The sequence below is a fragment of the Acartia tonsa genome, chromosome 1 (genome assembly GCF_053477335.1).
Source record: "Acartia tonsa isolate MP-2025a chromosome 1, ASM5347733v1, whole genome shotgun sequence".
Taxonomy (NCBI): domain Eukaryota; kingdom Metazoa; phylum Arthropoda; class Copepoda; order Calanoida; family Acartiidae; genus Acartia; species Acartia tonsa.
The window spans coordinates 28,591,295-28,613,375 of NC_137260.1; the positions used below are offsets into that span (position 1 = coordinate 28,591,295).

Sequence of the window (22,081 nt, forward strand, 5' to 3'; positions counted from 1 at the left end):
GCAAACAAACTTTTCAACCAACTCTTTTGAGAGTGGTTTTTGTAGTCAGTTAGTTTTGTTGGTATGACAGTATAAATGAAGGCTTATTATAGTAGAAATTATAAAGTTATATTTGGGTTCAGATAACTTTCATAACTGGCCTTAAAGTTTGAATTACATGTGTCAAAATTGGACAACAGGCTGAAACAAAAAGCTGATCCATTTTCTAGACAAAAAAGGAACGCATTAATTTTCTTCTTTATCCAATTTTCAATTTTATGAAGTTGGTTTTTGTCGCAGGGAGGAGGTATAAATGGTGTTGTGTTCAATATTTTTCCCTCTTCATTCATCATTTTTCCGAACAGCATGACTGTAACTAGGTATTATTCTGTCAAAACCAGCAGTTGGCCTTATCACGTTTTTAAGAATTTCAAATAGCAGCCGTTGAATCCGATTTATATTTTAGCTGTACACCCCTGGTCTTTGAGTGAAACTAGTTTAAATATTCTCGCATCTAATCAGCATAAAAAAGTAGTGAAATGGCTCGCTTTACTCTGGCTTTCCTTCCCTCAAACTGCTCGCTTACACAATTAATTTATTCTAGAAGAAAACTTTTATAAAATTTACCAGCAGAAAATGTAAATTTGAGCATCATAAGAATAATGTATCAAACAGGGACAAGCATACTAAAAAAATTAAAAGCTTAACAATTGTATTATACCAATCAAAAGATCATTCAAGTGAAAGTCGCGCATTTTTAAACTGGCATGCTCTCATCAATAGCCGTTGGAGCCATAATATATTAGCGGCTAAAAAAAACACTCTTTCAGTCGCTAAATATGTAAATAAGACGTAGCCGAGAACCATTTTTTTGTTTTCAGAATAATTTTCCTAATCCTAAATTGTCTAAAGAAGGTTAAATAGACCCATTTTAAAGCAATGTGCTTAGAAATTAAATCAAAGGGCAATTCTAATTTCTAAAAGTGGGTTTACTATCTATACAGAAAATTATAAAATTATGTAATCTATTTTATTTAATGTATTTATTTATTTTAGGTAAGTTTTTTTTCGAAACTGATTTTTAAAGGATGATAAAGATTTCCCTCTCTTCATTTATATATCATATTGGTTTCTTTAAAAGAAAAGCGATTTTAGAATCGTTTGATTTTGATATTTCTTCTCTCCTTCTAAGAAAAAATAATTCCTAAAATAAATGTTATTTATTTCATATTATCAGTTATCTTCAAATATATATAAAATCATAATAAACCAAATTACCCTTTTATAGAATAAAACAAATAAAGGAAAAGTTAGGACACAATAGCTTTATACAAGCAAATCAAACGTAAAGATCAAAGTCTTAGGCTAACTTACATATTACAAAACGGATTTCAAAACTTTGGAAAGCAAAACTATTTACAGTCCATTGTCTTCACCCTCCATATCATGCTCTAAATAAAACAAAGATACACGATATCTTTTATTTAGGAGCATTTATTTTAGCATGTCTTCCATTCCGATTGATATCCGCTGGATTATAACCAGTTCTCAGCAATGCTGAAAAATCATGTAAAGCATCATATTTTCCATGAATATTAATATATAAATCATAAAATTAGTACCAGTTTTGTTAGCCCGGGCAGTCGGCCCCTTTGGCTAACAAACATGGTTTTAATCTTATAATTTTCCAATGTAATACCCGCGGAAAGCTCTCTACAATACGATGCGATAAATAATTATTATCGACTGGCGAAAAACTTTTATTTTTATGAAATATGTCTCCTTAGATTTTCAAGTCTAGTTCACAAATTTGTATTGACAAGCCTGAGAACCAATGATGGTAACTTCTTAAAAGGAGACCACCTTCATTAAATTTAACTAAAACAAAACATGTCCTCATAAATTCTTCCATAGCGCATCAATGGAAAGAAAAACTCAGGGAGGGGGGAGACATTGGGCTGTTCATTCCACTAGTCCCCAAAGTCATGCAATAACATTTTCTTATTTGGTGGCTTAACAACCTTGGAGACTTTTATTGAATTTTGATTGGTTGGTTCAGTATCCAAACGTTTGAAACTCTGATTATTATTTACAAAAGGGGTAATTTTGCGTATCATTTTTGAGGATGTACACAAATTTATCAGCCATTGTCTTATCCCTTGAGATCCCTGGAAAACTAAGCTACAACTGTTGACATCTATTAGAACATTTCTAAGTAATAAATACTTATTTTTTGTATGCATTGTTTTAAAGATACTAAAAGAATTTTACAGGTATAAAAAATGAAAACTTTGACTTACTATTGTAGAAATTCAATCTAAAATGTCATAAATTATGCTCCTATTTAAATCGCTCGAAAGAAGTAAAAAAATGCGGCAATTTAAAAAATTCTACATTTTAAAAAGTTTCTTAGTTTTAAGGACTTTGTCATAAAAATATAAAAGCTCGCATATATTTTTTCCAATCCTTAAAAATCATAAGATTTAGGAAATATAACAAAATCAAATTTGACATATTTACATACAAACGCTGAAATGTTGTAAAAAAGTTTCTAGCTGATTAACCAATGATGCTAACATAATGTTTTCTGTGTCGGCGATTTAAAAAAAAAAGTTGTTCTTAATAATATTTTTATTTTATAAGCACAGTACAATAACAAAGGGGAGTTTAGAATAATTTTTAATGTGATTCAAAGAATTCAAAGTCTTTTGGAACCAGCTAATCTCTAGTAAAAACAATTGACAACAGTTTGAAAGCGCATCTTAGTGAAAAATTAAAGGATATGGTGATAAGCAAGTAAGCAAGCAACTTTGAGACCAAAAGTCCTTTTAAATTAGATTTTTTGCGCCATTATTACATCAACAAATCATGATGAGATTAATATGCACAGATTTCTAATAGTAAATTTAAAAATTAAGTCAATGTAAATATCAATTAATTATGCCAGTTAGTTTTTATTTCTTTTACTTAACGCTTTTTATTAAATCTATGAATGTAGCCCTGATTTTCTAAAGTTAGGATTTGCGTCAAACGCGTAACGACATTCAACATGCACCTCAAACATGAATTATTATTTCAAGTATCACTAGTATCTATTCCTTTATCCCTGAAGAAAAAGTGACAGCAGGGGGCCTAAAAACCAACTTGGTTTACTTTTCTTACATTTTCTCACATTGTTAAATTTGTGTTTCTTTAAATAAATCTTCCTTCTTTGAAATGACACAAACAACTACTAAAAAATATAAACTCACCAACAAAAATTGAAGGCATTATTGAATGGTTTTAAATTTTTAACAAAATGAGGTGAAAATCATGGAAACATCTAATGTGGATATTAGAAAAGATATTTTAGCACAAAATTTGGTTTCCTTTTTTTTTTATAAATTTTGAATATTTGTTTTGTCAAACCTTAAAATATCACAAAAACTTTCATAAACTTTAAAGCGGCTAGTTTCCAAATATTTAATAAACAAACATTCAGCTTCTTCATTATACAGGATGATAAGCTGTTGTTTATCTACCAATTACATCCATGGTTTTGAGCAATTATGCGATTAAGCTATTATACTACGTTCTTTGTAATCCCCATGTGAAATTTTAGAATTTGAAAGATGACATATAAAATGATCCATAGCATATTTTATTGGGGGCTGCTTTTTTTAAAACTAGCAAAAGATGCTGCTGTGTTTTTGACAAAAGTGGGTGTGTGTTTGTCAACTTCAATATTAGGTATATTCTTAATATTCTTTTACTCACTGGCAAAAATAAACCTTAAAACACTGTTATAAAGTCATTTTTATTTCGCACTTTTATAAACAATATTATCATTATCTTCCAAATGTTAACAAAGATTTGCATCATGCCTAAAAACTATTTGATACGCTTATAGGTTTGAGTAATACAGGCAGCTAAGTTTAAGCTGAGTGCATCGATACAAGGGAATAACATCCACCTAAACATCATAAGGGGATGAAACTACCCCAATTAAAAAAGGAAAGACAAAATAATTTATAAATATTTTTTTTTTAACTTGTCGACACCTTTTTTTTTGATATGCTGCATACTATTGTAAAGTAAGATGCAGATTATTTAAGTCGTTTGGTGCTCCAGTCGTTTTGTTTTAAAGGTGATAGTTTTGGAGTGGTGACACAATGGGGTAAAATAATCATACTCCCAATTTTCTTTCACGGTAAAAAAAAAGATGGTTGAAAAGAGTCTGTTTAATTCTTATTTATATTAATGAATAAAATTGTCTTAAAAATATATTTTCTTTTATATGGGACAGTTCGATCCTCTACCGAAAAAGCACTCTTGAAATTTGCATAAATTGTGTAAAATATAATCATTAACACCAACATTTTGCGGATGGGAGAGGGGAGGGGATGTTGCAAAAATGCATTTTTCTGCTTGTTGAAAACCTTTACAATAATTTACACATTATGGGTAATAGGTAGATAATATAGTAGTCGTGTAAATGCCATACTTTGAACAATTATGAAATAGTGTAAAAATATGCATAATAATTTAAGTAAACGCGAGAAAGTAACAAATAAATAGAGAATATTAAAAATCAATCCTAAAAATAGTTGAAAGAGGGAGTTATAAAAGACAATGTAAGAAAGATAGATACATTTATTTACACAATTATATTCAATCCTATCTATTAAATTAACTGGATTTGTCTGTCTATCTAAACAGTATATCGTATTAACAGTTTTATTTTCAGAAAAGGGAGGAGGTTATGTCAAGCCTTTCTAAAAAAATATTTCTTGATTTTAAACAAACCAATTAACTTTCGAGGTAATGGCCCTTTTTTAAGATGACCCATAATAATAACTTGCACCCTCATTGGCAGAGGTCACTATTATGAATTAAGTAAGATAGTTAAAATAAATACACATAGATATTTGAGTAATTTGATAAAGTGAAATAACATGTTTAAACCAAACTTAATTATAGGATTGCAAAAGACCAAAGGAAGCCATTCCATTAATTGCAACACAAAGGAAAAGAAGAAAAGATTGTTTACATGTCTTAATTTTATTTATGTGAAGGGTAAAGAATAGAATTATTTATGTTATTTTAACCAGTTGGCTAATTTGCGCCAATCTTGTGGTGAGCATTGCGGGGGTATAGATTTGCACACGCAAAATTTACTCATTTTTTCATTTCACCTTCATACCTTAACTACATATTTTTTTATTTGAATTTTGGGGAAGATTAATTTTTATCATTTTTTGCATAGTCATTTATAATAACTGTTTCAAAGACCCTTAAGTTCTGATTTTATGACCAAATCGTAAACAAGTAAAGTGGTATTAATTAAACTTAAATGAAAAGAATTTAATAGTAAACATATTGCTTTCACATACAGGGCCTGTTGAGCAATGTTAAATTGTTATTAAGTTGTTATTTTTCCTATGCCTATTACCTAACCCCTGAGAGGGGCCTAACAATAAGGAGCCTATATCCTAATACTTGATTGAATACTTCATCTTATATAACAAAGTTTATATATTTCATATTATTAAATTGTATTTTGGTTAATTTTTGTATTTTACTTTTTTCCTTCCTTTACACTTTCGTTTACACTTCAACAGAATGTTTTTTCTTTTATTTTTGTTTTTACAAATTATTTAAAATTTTGTTTTTTTTACATATGAAAATTTTATTCTCTTTTTGTAATGTAATCGAATTTCAAACATTTTTTTTTGGTTTTATTTCAGCCATATGGATAGTGTAATTTTTAGACTTTTAATCAATTTCATTAGTAAATTTCTTTTTGGTAATTGAAAAAATAATCAAAATTATTGAAATTGCTGTGCTGTATTTGTTTAAAATTTCAACAAAGAAAAATTGCTTCATATAAATCCAAACCTCAAATACAATTTGCAAAGCAATTGCGTTTTAAAATACAAGTTAACAATAGAACAAATTATATACTACAAAAAAATTATCTTATTTTAAAATCAAATTTTTTCTCCAACTTGCACATTTTGAATTATTTATTATTCTGCATTTCAAATGCAGCAGCGCATTGTTTTGACCAGAACAAATAATCATAAAAATGAAGTTTTAAAATACTTGGATAAGTTCAATTTTCAATAATATCAAAAAAAGAGAATAAGTCTATAGTCATCGGCATGATTTAAAATAAGTTTCTAGTTTTAAGAATTAAGGATCATAGATATCAAACAAATAGTTTATTTAAGAAATTAGCTTTTTTATTTACCATTTTAGTACCATTTAACTAGGTAACTAGAAGAATTGTTGTTCATCCTTTTGACCTTTTTTTCAGAAAATTGTTCTGTCTCTTGTTCTCTGTGTGCCTTACTTTTATTTCTAAATTCATCATATTTAATTGTCGTTTCGGCAATTTTGAATTCTACACACCCAACACCTTGCTAAAAATTATGCATATAGTGTCTTACATCAGTTAAAAAAAGACAAGTAAAACTTTAGCATTTCGCTTTTTAACTTCATATTTATGACCATTTGTTAAAAATTGAAAAAATAGCATAAAAACAAATTTGTTAATTTTTTTGTCAAGCTATTCGATTTTGGATGTTGTTATCCATTATCTTTGATGTTTAACCATTTCTCTTTATAACCAAAGAACGTTCAAATATTATTTGACTTATTGAGATGTCAATGTATAGATTAATCATTTTGCAAAGAAAATGTATTTGTTTAAATTTTTGCAAACAGACCTTGCAAATCATATTTAGTGGTTTCTTTTATCACTCAGTTATAGTATTATAACAGCAAAGTATCAGGAGGACACAGAAGTAAATTCTACTATTATAGTATTCTTTTACAGTTTGACTATTATCTGTATGAAAAGTGAGCAAAAGTAATAAACAAACAGGTTGCAAAATCCTATTACAGGGCTAAATATGCTTATAAAGTTCACTAATACAACATGTAGCAAATAAACTGTAAAGCTAAATTATAAAGTTTAATTGATTTTTTTAAATTTATGCAAATTAGATTAATAAGTTTAGTGATTTTAATTATAATTAATGTCTGTTATTTTCATTTGATTTATTTATTAACATAAACAAGTTTAGAATAAGCAAAAAATGAAGCAACCCTGCAAAAAAAGCAAGCAAATATTTCCCGAGGGGGATAGACCCATAATTAGATGATTTTAATAAGCTGCATAAATTTTAATTTTTTTACACGGCTTTTGCAATTTCATGGCATTGCCCCGAGGTAAATATTTTTTTTTCAATCTCATTCTCCTAATAAAAACATTTAAATTTGAATTTTCAGCATTATAAAAAGATGTAAGAAAATCTGAGATTTGTTCTTTTTGCTTACTAATTCAATAAAAAAAATAAATTATTATACATTTTAATAAGTATTCTTTGTCCCCAGCGTTAAATAATTAAGACTAATCTTCACCGTTTTCTCTTTTTTGCAAAGTATCAAAACCACATTTGGATCAATAAGAAGCTTCCTAAAAAATCGTACTTGATTATGATTTAATAAATCCAGTCAAAAATCTTTTAACTTCACTTCGAAAATTTGGTTGGACGGAAATCTGTATTAAAACTATAAATGTTTAAGTCCGACGCAAAGTAAGAATATTATTGATTGTTGAAATAGATAAGTATAAACCATTTCGATATGGTAGATAACACAAGTAGAAATATGCCTAAAGCAACACTCATTAAATGGGTGGAAATTTTAAGAAATATATATGGAAAAGCGAGAGAGGTTTAAATAGAAAAAGAAAATAAAAGGGAGAAAAAAATAAATGTTTAAAGAAATAAGTTAAGATTTATTTTGAGTAAAACATGGAATGATAGTAAAAATTTGATTTAAAAAAGAAAGAAGATAGCAAATGATAAGAACATTAAAAATAGGCAATATGAAGGAAATGGATAGAGATAGAGATAGAAAGATACAGAAGGAGGGATAGAAGGAGAGAAAGAAATAAAGAAAGTGATAGTACATAATAGATATAAGAATGATTATTTAGTTAGAAGAGATGAAAAAAGAGACAGAAGTATAGATATAGATATAAAGATAGAGAAAGCACTTATACGAGAGAAGAGTGAGAGAGATATTTAAAAAGGAGTGGTCTTAATTGTTGAAATAGCGACCAAAATGCCCTGAGGCAGTAAGGAAGAAATAACACTGACTAAAAGTAATTATTATCTACACACATTTTTTTAAATACTTTCAAATGAAAGAAATACATTTTTAAAGCTATATTTGTTTAAAATTTCAATTAAAAATAATTATATGTTTCAGATATGCTTTTTCCTACCAAAACAAAACTCTGGATTCATTTGTTTTACTTTTATTTTTATTTTTAATCGTCTAACTCTTAATGTTTGTCAAAATGGCAAGATTCTGTTTTAATATTGCTAGGAGGGAGGGTGTGGACACTGGACTGCAAATTATACTGGTACCCAACAAGATCTCTCTCATTTGTTAAAAAAAACCTTTTATCAAATCTTAATTAGTTGGTACAAAATAGCCGTGTACAGACTTATCAACCAATAGTTTACCGTCAGTTTTCTTATCCCTTCTTATTGCTTTGCTTTTTTTAAACTCCTTATTTCAGTACAGTAAATATAAAGGAATATAAAACATAAATTAATTTTGAATTGTTTAAAAGAATCCTTTATCTTTGAGTTTGACCGTCCGCAACCTCAAAAATAAATAATCTCGCACTAAGAGATAATAAGACCTAGTACTATATAAATCAAATACAAATCAAACATTGTTTGAATTTCTTTTGCGGTTTATTCTAATTAACATTGGGTGTTAGGTACTCAACACAAAGAGAACCCCCGAAAATTTGGGGGGGGGGGGGTATTAATAAACCCAACCCGAACAAACCAATCAGAATGGTATTTACAAAGCTTAACTTATGAAAAGTTAATTGGGAAAGGATTAAAAGAGGTGGGTGAAGTGGGGAGAGGGGAGGAATATTCCAAGTTAATTGGGGATTGAATTTTGGAGAAGGGGGTAGGGGTTATCAGGCTAGCTACCCCGATTGACAGAAAATCGGGGAATGGTCGCTGCCGCTCTAATGAGAGGTCAGAATAGTGATGTTTGACATGGCGGTATCCTTTGCTCTACAACTCTAATGATTCCGCAATAATGCTTTCTAACCACTAGGACAGTAACATATTTTCATTTTTTATTTTCTTATGAAACATAGTAAACATATAAATAGGATAATGGACGATAAATATTTTATGGACCCAGTGTTCATTTTTGAAATTCTGGCTTTGGTAGTTTGTAAATAATCTGATAGAGAGAAGTAATTGTCAAATTTATCTGCTTATTTGTTTTTTAATCTTTGTCCCTAAGTCCTAACTCTTTCTCGCACAGCAAGATACTTGTTTTATTTATTCACAAAAGAAGTAAACAGTAGAAATAGTTAACAAATCATTATTTCTTTTATTCAAAAATCTTTGACTTGTTTCATGGCAAATTATCCTTTTGTTTCTTATAACATCAAAGAGTTTTTACTTTTATTCCTTTTTTGTCCTGGTATTAAAAACTTATGAAGAGGGAAACGTTTAAGTTTTTTAATGAAATAGTACTTTAATAAAAAAGGACTTTGTCTAATATATCATGGTACATAAGATTTTTTGATAAACATAACTTTCTAAATAGTAAAATAGTCCAATAATATAAAGTAGATAGATTTTTTGGTTTGAACCTTAAAATTTCAATAAGTGCAGAACTGACGGAGTTCCCTCCTTTAGGGTAGACTTACATGAGTCTTGGGATAGTTTTAAGCTATTATATTATACTCTTTAAACCTTGGGATGGATTTAGGTTATTTCTCTGTCCCCATCTGACCTCTTTGAAGACAGAGTTCCTTGATTCTAAGGGATCAGCCGGTATGTCTGTCTATACAAATTTATAAATAAATTTGATGCAAAACTGATTAAATACATGTTACTGTTCAAGAACATACTGAAGTATTTAGGACTTGATTATAGAGATGCTTCGCTTATAACACTATACCTATTTGTAATAGGAATCAGTATTCAAAAAATCAGATAAATAGGATTATTAAAACATTAAAAAATTTGTTGTCAAAAAAGTAAAAAATCAGCTTGTTTTAAATGTACGTACGGACTTTCTGGTAACGATTATAGAGTTGCTGCGCGTTCTAAGTCGTACCTAACTGTTATAGGAATCAGCATGCAAAGTTTGAAATCGATAGGACAATTCTAACCTGTTTAAATTAACGAAAAGAGCTAACTGTAACGGATGGACGGACGAACGGACGGACAGACCCTAATTACAGAAAAGCTTCGCTTTTAAAAAGAATATAACTTTTATCTGTATACTAGTATTAACATATAATATAACTTTTTCCTATTTATGTACAAGCCTGTTCAGACTAATTATTTTTTGAATACACAAAAAATATCCTTTCGTATTTTGCTTGTCTCATTATACTTTCTATTGACTACGAACATCTTCTCAAAAAAAGTTCTAAAAAGCAATAAAAAAGAAAGCAAAGGAAAAGGATTCCTTTTTGTAAAAGGAAAGTTTCCGCTAATAAGTAACAAACAATAAAACCATTACTACTAGAATACAAAACACACCCCCTTTGCATTGTAAACATCCCCTAATTATTTAACCATCCCCTTTCTTAATTATTTCTATTTAACCCTTTCTTTACCCATTTCAGGCAAGTGAAGGAGGAGTAGGAAATCTGGGAGGTGGAGGGGGAATGATGCGTGGCTCTCCCCTCGCAATGCTAGCCGCCCAATGCAACAAGCTCACCTCCAAGTCCCCCCCTCCCCTGGCAGACGCGGCCGTGGGCAAAGGGGGTCACCACCAAGGGGTAGGCGGGGCCGGATTTCACCCCTGGAAAAAGTCAACACCTAACCAAGGAGTAGGAGGCACTGGACAGTCATTAACAGGTGTTGGAACTGAGGATAGTCACAGTAACAACACAGCATCTCCAGGACAAGGAAGTCAGAGTAATAATAATACTATAGCTGCTTCACCAGGACAACCTCCGTCTCCTGCTCAGAGTAATTATTCAGCACATAGCACACATTCACCTACACCTCAATACGGTAAGTTCACTTATATATATATATTTCTATTGTGTTTATATTTCATATAATGCTATATGTCCAATTCATCTTTTTTCTTTCCCTTACACATAAATTATCTTTCTAAATACTTATAAATGTTTTATGTTTCAGGTGGTTACAACTCCGCGTATTCTAGCAGCCTACCTAGCCAGTCTTCACCTTCCCCCTCCCTAGGGAAACTAGACCAGCACCACGTAAACTCAAGCCTAGCGAGCACGACCCCACACCACCACCACCTCCACAACATGCAGACCATGTACACCAGAGTGGCGGGAGTCAACCCCTACGACTCCTGGCCTTTCATGTCATCACATTCACATATCAAACCAGAATATAAGCAGGATCACAGCATGGCTGGATCCTGGTGGGACATGCACACACAGGCCGCTGCCGGCAGCTGGTTGGATGCCGCCACTAGCGCTGCAGCCGGCCTTGGCAGCATGCATGCTGCTCAAATGGCAAACTACACCGACTACAGCACTGCCTCAGCACTTGGTTTAGCCGCTGCTGGCAGCTCAGCACTGCTGACTGGCGGTCACATGCTACAAGACACATACAAATCAATGTTGCCCAGTCAACCATCCCCACCATCTTTTGGACTCTCTCCCTCCCCAGTATCAGGTGTGACCACAACCGCCAGATCCCAGCGCAGGTACACTGGCCGCGCCACTTGTGACTGCCCTAACTGCCAAGAGGCCGAGCGTCTTGGACCTTCCGGCGTTGCAGGCGGCAAAAAGAAAAACATTCACAACTGCCACATTCCTGGCTGTGGAAAGGTTTACGGCAAAACTTCTCACCTGAAGGCCCATTTGAGATGGCACACCGGGGAGCGGCCATTTGTGTGCAACTGGCTGTTCTGCGGTAAGCGTTTCACCAGGTCTGATGAGCTTCAGCGCCACTTGAGAACACACACAGGCGAGAAACGTTTTGCCTGCCCCACTTGCAACAAACGCTTCATGCGGTCTGACCACTTGGCCAAGCACGCCAAGACTCACAACAGTAACAACGAGGACTGTAAGTCTGGCAGTGATGTTGGAAGTGATTCTGAGACCTGCTCCAGGCCAGATATGTCTTCTCCTTCACAAGGTCACATGTCCCCCATCCATGGACACACAGATCTTAAATCAGCCGGATTATCATAAATGTTTTCCGGTCAACTTTTTAACATAAAGTGATTTTTAAGAGAGAGAAGTCTGGTCTAGTCAGAATAAAAAAAACATTTATGAAAAATATAAAAATTATTATGCCTGCAGTGTGTAGTTCTGTAAACCAAAAGAAAAAACATTCAGATATTAAAACAGTTTTGTATTAATATTATATTATTATTATTATTATCATATATGGTGAACAATATAATTATAAATTAAGCAATGCAGTGAAAATTAAAAAATCATGCAATTGAACGAGTTTAACCCCAGCTACCTATCCGAGATAGGTAACTGGAAAATAAAATGATATCAAAAGGAATCTGAAACTGGTGGATTGATATTAAAAATATCTGCCCCCAGTTTGAACCCTAGCCGTGCCATATCAATAGCATGTGTTATTAGTAGTTTTAATTGTGCAAACAAATATTATTATGTATTTTGTAATCAATAAATTATTATTAGAAAATACAATTTCTTTATTTATTATAGTGTAAACAAAGACGTTAACGTCCAATAGTAGCAAACAAAACTAATTATGGGATCATGTTACTTGTAGATTTAGCGCTTATCACATGTTACTTGTAGGTTAAGCAAACTCATACATGTTACTTGTAGGTTTAGCAATATCCCCCCTCCATTCTTTATAGAGATAGGATTAATTCGTTAGCTAAACATTTATTAGTAATGGTATTGAATAGATGCAAAAATATTATTAAATAATTACACATGATATTGAATAGCAATCTGGTTGCACAAATTGTAAAATGCATTATCATTATAGCGATCCCTCCACATGTATTCATCCAAATAACTTTGTAGGATTGGTGAAAATTTCTCAGGAGAAAAAGAGTGGGAGGAGTTTTCCTGGTTTGATTTGGTTCAATATAAAGGAAGTTGTTTGAGGTTTTGAAGTTCTTTAGAAATGACAAAAAAGCTTATTCTCAATAAAAATATAATTAACATTGTCTGCCTATCTCCTTTTTTTTATCTCCCTTTAACATGTTACTTATAGGTTAAGCAAAGTAAAACATGTTACTTGTAGGTTTAGCGCTAAACCTACAAGTAACATGATCCTAATTATGTTCATTGGAGGGCACCAATCATAAGTAATCTTTGCTAAAAATCAGGATGGGTTTTATTACTAAAATCTCTTATTTGTTGGCTCACTTTTGTATTTTGATTTGTTGGTTTCTAACTAGAAGTATTCAAACCAATATTTTTAAACCACAGAGGATGAATATTGTTTATCATAATCTGGGATGTGCATTAATTACTCGTCCATTGTCTTATCCCTGAATTTTCCTGTCTAAACATGAAATATAATAGTTCCAAAGTAAAATTCATTGTAAAATCACAGAAAAACTTAAATATGTAAAACGACGAACTTTTTAATTTTTTTACTATATTGTATAAACCTGTTGGCCTAGAAGCTGGGTAATTTTAAAAGCTTGTGATAAATCACAAAATCAATCAGGTTTTTTTTATGTTTTAAGGTTAAAGTTTTTAGATGTATTGAAAAATTGTATTGAATTCTGTTGTAATTGTCATCAAACGAGAATTTAAAATTAAATTTCAAGGAAGCTGTTACTCGCAGTTAATGTCTCTAAATCCTGTGTGCTTTCTAACCTTAGATAATGATTGCACTACAAAAATTAGCATAAGATGTAGAATAAAGTCTGGGTCGCGAATCTCATGCAAATTAAGTTATACATGCTTTGTGGATTTAGTACAGCTACTATAAAATGATTTTGTCTGTCTATAATTTTAAAAACTATATATTTGTCTTAATGATTAATATTTTCGTTTTTATTATGTCTCTTATTTATCTTGTTTTTTTTTCTCTCTCTCTCCTCTATCTGTATCTATAAAGAAGAAAAAGACGATTGAATTTCATTTTACTATCTTTATACTCTCCCTCCATGTAAAAGACCTATTTCTATAAATATATTTACAAATTTTCTTTTTTTAAATTAAAATCAAATATACGGATGCTAAGGTTAATTAATCTTCAATGGGATAATTTGTTCAGGGCCTTTTTTCTGGAATTTATATTTAACTTTTTTACAACTTAAAGAAAGTACCGACAAAATCAGAAATAAAGATATGGCTACTTTTATTTTTTGACTCTCCTACATTATAAAGTGTTAAGTAGTGTGTTTGTATGTTCAGTAAACTCGCAAATGGCTAAATCGTTGCAGGCACCATAATTTCCAGGAAAGTCTAGTATGGGTTCTGGGCAGGTTATAGACCCCTTATAGACGGAAGATAATTAAAGTCCCTCCACAGTTTATGACGTCATACGATAAAATAACCAATGGGAGGCCAGCATAAATTTTACCATGGTCAATTACAGTGTATACTGGCCTCTCAATGGCTATTATATTGTTTGACGTCATAATTTGTGAGGGACTTTAATCATCTTTAAATCGATCTATAATCTTACACTAAAGAAGATAAAATATTTTGCTGTAATTTCTTTTTATTTTATTTCCTTTATTTGACCCTTTTATAAACAGTTTTTATGAACAGTTTTGTTTGTAAGAAATATAGTAGTCTACTTCAAAATAAAAGTTTTATCATCTTTTAATACAAAAGCATAGTATTGGCCCTTCATTATATCCTTTAATTTGTGGAAATAACAATTATTTCTTCTTCGGTTTATGTTTTCTGTATAAAGTCTGTGGTAATTACAGCAAAATGTTTGGTTAATTTGGTATTGATTCTCTCACCTTTTCAACCATTTTTTACACTTCATCCCAACTTAATTTCACCCCTTTCCTTCTCTTATTAGCACCCCCTTTTAAAAAGATTACCTGTCTCCAATATTAAAAAAGGGAGGTGTGTTGTGTTACGCGCCAGATAGGCGCCACTACGATGGTCATGCTACTCAAATAATTATTGGACAAGGTCCCACAAACAAATTCTCCAAATTTATGAAAATGCTTCAAATTTTGATTAAATAAAACCTAGAACATAGGATTATTGTTTCATCTTTTAACTTGCGGCTTCGCCCCTAGCCTCTAGTTTAAAAAAATAAGTCTTACCTTCTAAGAAATTAGTTATAAACCTTCCCGGGACCTATGAGAAGCTATCCTGTAAAGAGGAACCCGATCGGTTCAGCGGTTAGCGAGATCCTTCGGTACAAACAAACAAACAGAAAGACAGGCATCGTTCTACTGTGTATACTTTTTGTGATAGTGTTTTGAGCTTTGTACACGGGAAAAAAATAATCTCTAAAAGAAAATAAATTTTGCTTTTTAAATAAACTCTTGCTTTTTATCGAATTAATTGAAATAATCAATCTTTTTGTCGTTTTGATTTTGTCCCAAAAGGTTAGGTGAATTAGCTATTTACTAATCTAAGAAAAATATTGTATAAACTTTAATTAAGGGAAGATTTTTGTAATGGAATATTTGTCCGATAGAAAACTTTGGTAATTTTAGTAGATTAACTGAACTTTTGCTTTAAGAATGATTATGCCATATATAGTCATCATCATAACAACAGTAAAAGGAGAGTTTTCTTACGGGTTAGAATATGCAATCATCATTTATAGACAATATCTGTGTGTTAGTTTGAAATACTAAAAAGGTAGAACAACACGGAAAGAGTTATCCTTATATGAAAAGTATCCAGATATCTGTCTGTATGTCTTCCTGTCCATGTATAATGTATATGTCTACGAGAATTTGCCAATCACTGGACCAATATGGCTCTGCTCCACTGAGTAGAGCTTTTCATAGGTCCAGGAAGGGTAAATATATATTTTGAGAGGAGTATACCCCCCAATCATTCAACTGACACTACATAAAAAAAAATTACCCCACCCAAAATTTTGGTGTAGTAGGTGTTGACTCCCCACCCCACAAGTGATCCTTAATTTTATAACTTTTCTGTATATCAATCACAAAAACAACAACAGTCATAAGAATAATACCAGATGCACTAGCAAGGACCACAATTGTTTGAAGCGGCACAGCATAGAAAAATATAGTATCAGATGCCTGTCTATTAGTTCGCTGAGATCTCTGAGACATATAGCATATTTGATAGGTTAATTTAGGAAATATTAGCAATGGTTGTGGGCAGGTTTGATCATTTGGTCTGAATCTTACTTGCAATGTCTTTATAAAAACAAATTTTCTACATATTTTTTGTTATTCTTTTATTTGTTTTTGTAACAACATTACAATACCCAACAACAATAAAGTAAGTTCGAAGTAAGTTTTAGAAAAGCAGATCCAAAATATTTTAAAGTTAAACCCACCCACCTAAACAAAAAGAAAGTCATTATAATTTAGGCATTAAGATAATAGTTTTTTTTCTGCAATTATTTTAGGTCTGTTGGCTTTTTTCATCGCAGTATTTCAATTGTAGTAAAAAATATTTTAGGTTTATCCAGACGATGGCATACTCTAATCATAATCATATTTAGAAGAAAAAATGACTCAGTTTTTTTCAATATTCTTTTTTTTTGGTTGTAGATATTTTTCAGTTTTGTGGAAAATCTTTATAACGAAGGCTTGATTTTATGGTCTTCGGATAATGCTAAAATACCACTATCATGAGGTGAAACAGAGTCACGAGGAAATTCTTTTTCTTCATTTTTGGGGTTCTTTTTTTCTTTACAGCCCAGAAGTAGAACCACAGGTAAAGGGGAAGTTTATAAAAAGAAACATTTTAAAAACTTTCATTTCTTTTCTTTCAAAAAAATGCGCCCCAAGCTTTAGAATAAAAATAATAATTTTAATTTTTTTGGCAAGGGGCATTTTTAGGGGGGATTGGATATCCCACCGCCATGAAAATTTTTTAAAGCACCAATGCAGTATTTTCTTCGGCTCAGCGGTTACCAAGATCAGAAGCTTTAGGCAGACTGAACCTACTACTTAGTATCATAAATGATTTTTTATTAATCAGTCTCAAAGCTTTCTGTAGTTTTATAAGAACACTAACATACATGATTTCGTTGCGGTCATCATATGTCATAAAATATCACAGAATTCTCCTGGCTGGTTATAAAGTCTTCTTTTAAGAATAATCACAAAACAGTAAAGGCTAGATTATGATCATTATTTGCTGTAATGCCAAGATATCAATAGCTTGGGAATCTGCCAACTGCCTTGTATGTCAACAGTCCACTTTTTAGAATGTCTAAGTTCGCCATTTCAAAATGCGGACTGAGAATGGGTACCTTAATCAAACCATATTGCTGTTAATTTATCTGCCAATCAATATTCATAGTACTCAATGTTTTAGTTTTTTATATTTACAAAATTAAATTGTGAGAGTGTATAATAACTTGCTTAACCATAAATAAATATTTATATTAATATTGCTCATTTCTAGTGTAAAAAGCACGAGTTAAGCAATTTTCAAGTATGGCTTCGAAACGGATAATATCTGCTTGATTAGAACTGACTCTCAGTCATACTGAAAATTATGTATAAAAATCATAAAATTGATTGATTAAAATTGAATTAAGTTTTGTTAGCCCGTGTCTTTGGCCCCTAGAGGGGTTAAGAAAACTAGTTTCAATCTTAATATTTTTCCTTTTAATATCCGCGGAAAGCTGTCTCTTATACAATGCGATAAATATACCCTCTTCATTTTTCTGATACCTCCTAATATTTGGATAAGAAAACTTTTAACATTAATCCTATGTCGAACATATGAAACGCCTTTAAAAATATGTAATGTAACAAGAAAAGGATCGAAATGTTCGTTTTTAATCCGCGTCAATAAATATGTGGAATTTTTCAACCAACATTTTTACTTTTTATACTTTCAATAGGTACTATTAACTATAAGCTAGATTGTTTGGTAGATTTATTGTATAAAAAGATAAAAAGAAGATTCAAAATATCTTTCAAATATTCAAAATAATCTTAAAAAGAAAAATTAAAATTCTGTTTTCTTTCAATTTTAAACAAAATATTTCAATGTTTTTTTTGTCTCAAAGTTGCTTAGAATCTAGAAATAGACGTACTTGCTTTTAAAGACATAGCATACGAGGACTTCATAACTTTCTGGTAATGATTATAGAGTTGCTACGCTTTCAAGATTATGCCTTATTGGTACAGAAATCTGCACATCATGTTAGTTTGGAAAATTTGAATAATAAGTTACTAAACCATTTAATGAGATTTAAATAAATTGTATGAATTACACACATACAAAGTTGTAGAGTATCTTCAAGATTCCTTAAAAACTTGGTATTTTTTGTTCACATGAAAGATAAAATATAATTTGCTAGAATGTTAAATAAAAATCTGAACTAAGTGTCCAGAGGGTAAACTGATTATTAAAATCAATTTCCCATCTGAATCATCTTTCTATCTTTTTGTAAGGTTAGATTATTATTATTCACTTGTTGGGGTAAACTTTTTTTTATTGGGGTGGGGAATAAATTTGTGCTCACTTTTACCCCCCGTAAATCTGCCCCCCCCCCTAAAAAAAATTAAACGTCATTGGTGACAAATCTATAAATAAGACAATTGCATATTTGACTTTAAAAAAATCTTTGTAAACGTGAACCGTTTGACTATTTTTTCAATGAATTAAAATTTAAATATTTTGGAGAAAATACACATTAAAGTTGAATTTGAGAACACAGTAAAAGTGTCTGACTGATTATTACGTAACAAAAAAAATAGCCAATGAGAGGCCATTATTGACCAAAGGTAAAATTTATAGTGGCCTCTCATTGGCTAATTTTTTTTGTTACGTCATAATCAGTCAGACACTTTTACTGTGTTCTGAATTTGAGTTTTCTTTTTTATGTTAACATTGCTATAGAATTTGAGCTAAAGAAAGTTGTCAACTCAGTTGTAATACTACAGAATTATAAACCCTAGAAATGGCGTATATAGAAAAGTGATTGTTAGATTTGTTAATGATGGGTAATGATTTGCTAGCGGCCAGATTTCTGCTGATCCGCCTTCAGCCAGATGCATTAGAAAGGTGTCCCCACGAAATTACGTATTTGGTTAAATTTTTTGCTTGACATTAATGCTTTGTTTCATCGGAAGTATGTTCTTAGCCCAACATGACTTCATATCTACATTTTCTATCATTTTTTTTTACTTAATTGTATAAACATCTATCTTATTGACTTTAAGAACCCACATATGAACTTTTATTATCTTGGATCATATATTTGTTCAATTTAGGAACATATTAATTAACATTTTTACAAAAATCTAAATTAGTGAAAAATATTAAATGACAGAAAAGTAGATTTACATTCAAAACGAACAACTCTTTATCGTGTAAAGAACCTTCAGGCAAATGACGTGCAATCACAGAGTTTTTTATCTGAAGATTGTTACGTCCATTAATGCCTAAAGCCAGGGAAGGATGGGACATTGAGCTGTTTATTACATTTGTCACCAAAGTTTTTATAATAACGTTTTCTTATTCAATGGCTTAATTACTTTAGACTTTAATTGAATTTTAATTGGTTTCTTCATTAAGTTTAGAATCCAAACGTTTCAATCACTAATTGTAATCTACAGGATAGGTATTTTTGTATTATCATTGGGGATGTACGTCAATTTATCGGCTTTTGTCTTATCCTTTTACATCCCTGATATAAAGCACTTTTTTTGCCAGTGCATTTCAGGAAAGGACTCATAAATCTAAAGTGCCGTGATTAATTCGAGGTAAAGCAATGTTAACTTAAACTCAAATACTTCATATTAATGTCTTCTATTTTAATTTAGATAATTATGATACTTGTTGTGATTTGTTAATATTGACAATCTTTTTAATAATTAAAATCAATTGTTAGTATAATTGCTCTGTTATTATGCGGACCAATATATGGATTTCATGAATTAAGGGAAATGTATGTACGACCAACGGTTTGGTTGCACTGACTTTCTCAAGAAGAACTATCTGTGAGTTGGACCTCTTTCACAGCCAAGACAGAGTTTAGATTTTAAAAATGTTAATTAAAACAAAAGTATAGTACAACCTTTGTCTATTTGATTAGCAGCAAGTTAAACTTTGATGTTATTATGATATCAAATATAACTGGGAACATAATAATAGCACAATTTCAACAATTCAGTTTTAGGTAAATGAGCTTAATTTATATAAAAAAAACTCTGCCATCTTAGATTTGAAACAAATACTCTTTTTAATCTCAAGTCTGTCGATTACATGTCAGTCTATAATACTTTTAGGTGCAGTATAGTCGACATGCATTATTGAATTTTTAGCTTCAATTGGGACTTGTCAAATCTTGCTATAAAATTATTTCATATTTGCCTATCCCTTTATCCAATGAATATATTGAAAGGTATTGAATCCCTCCAACGACCCATAAAACTAAGGTAAAGTTGTCTATCAAAATAAAGGTGACACAAAATCTCAACTCAGGAATAAGGAACAAAATAATAATCTCCAATTATAGATAATGTACTTTATAATTAAATGGTAACAATTAAATTCTATTAGGAGGGTTCTAAAATTATCATTTGCTGGGCTTCAAAGCATCATATAGACATACAAACTTAGTGGTTTATGTAGACTAAATACCATTTATCAAAAGTTATCATGATTTACAATACTATTCACCAGCTTATTCGTTTTATATTTAATTCGACATTTTGTTAAGATTATGATTTGTTATAGAATCCCTAAACTAAATTACATTTGTATCTATGAATGAGGCTAACTTGTTTATATGATAACAACATTAATATTTGTAAAAGTATTTTTTTGTAATTTTGTGCCACCAATGAACCGCTAGAAGGGCCTATCAGAATGAAAAGGGTTAAAGGGTTTATTTATGATGGAATAAGACAAAGAGAAAGACTTGTCAATCAAAACAATCGTTGGGTTTCTAGATAAGCTTTAAATTGATAATATCACTGGAATCAGAGCGTTTCTTATCGATAAAATATGCTGTTATTCTATAATCTTAATTAATTTAAAGAACCACTATTACCTAAGTGAAGTAAACATCTTTAGGGTACAGACTTGACCACAGCAATATTTATTTATTAATGGATTTTACTTTCATTTTTAATAAAATTACAAAAATAAGTCCTAATATACATAACTTGGACTTAATAATATTTTTTACAAGGATGACTCAATAAATAAAGGCGAAGTTTTAATAGAAAAAGACAGGAACTAACTAAAGTGATAATTTTACAGCAACAGCGCTTTTATTTATAACACCAAGGTATACGATGTGTTGCCGTCCGCCTGTGTTTCTGTATGTCTATCCGTTAGTGTTGTACGATGTGTGTCTGTCCGTTTATCCGTCAGTATTAATTAATTGTTCAGTGTGGTTTTTTTTGCAAGTGAGGAGGTATAACAGAACCCTTTCTCGAAGTTAAGCCCTTAACAGCTAGGGACGAAAACATTAACTATACATATAGAAAGAATTACAGATCTGTTTTAACATTGTGAATAAACTTTTAATCCAGAAAAATTTGTTATTCGACCCTTATAATGGATCTGACTGTCCCTGCTTTTTTAAAAGGGTTTCTTAATAAGTTTTCTAATTATTTCTTTTATTTTGTCCGCCCTGAGCAAAATTAAATTTCCTTTTAACTAAAAACTTTTTCATTTGTTGTGCTTTTGAGCGCAATAAGTTAAGGGGTTAGGTAAAATATGGACATGTTATCTAAGAAAATATTTCTTAAGAGAAAAAGTTATTTTAAGTGACAAAATCCTCCTATTTTGACAGAGTCATCCTTAGACTGTAAATTATACTAGTCCCAAAAGTTTTATAAACACGGTTTCTCATTAGTTGAATTTAAAACTTTGGAGGCTCTTATATAAAATCTTTATTGGTTGGTACAGACAAGCAGTGTCAATTTTTTTCCACAAATAATTATAATCTTCAGA

The 22,081-nt window shown here is 30.8% G+C and overlaps 1 protein-coding gene across 1 annotated transcript in view; it reads left to right on the forward strand.

Moving 5' to 3' along the window:
* LOC145316983 (transcription factor Sp9-like) overlaps positions 1-12,685 on the forward strand; it is a 43,243-nt gene extending 30,558 nt beyond the window's left edge. Inside the window, exons 2-3 of the mRNA XM_080157841.1 lie at positions 10,655-11,048; positions 11,181-12,685. Of these exons, the coding sequence (XP_080013967.1) occupies positions 10,655-11,048; positions 11,181-12,211 (1,425 nt within the window). The 3' untranslated portion in view covers positions 12,212-12,685. The remainder of the gene's footprint in view (positions 1-10,654; positions 11,049-11,180) is intronic.
* The last annotated feature ends 9,396 nt before the right edge of the window (positions 12,686-22,081 follow it).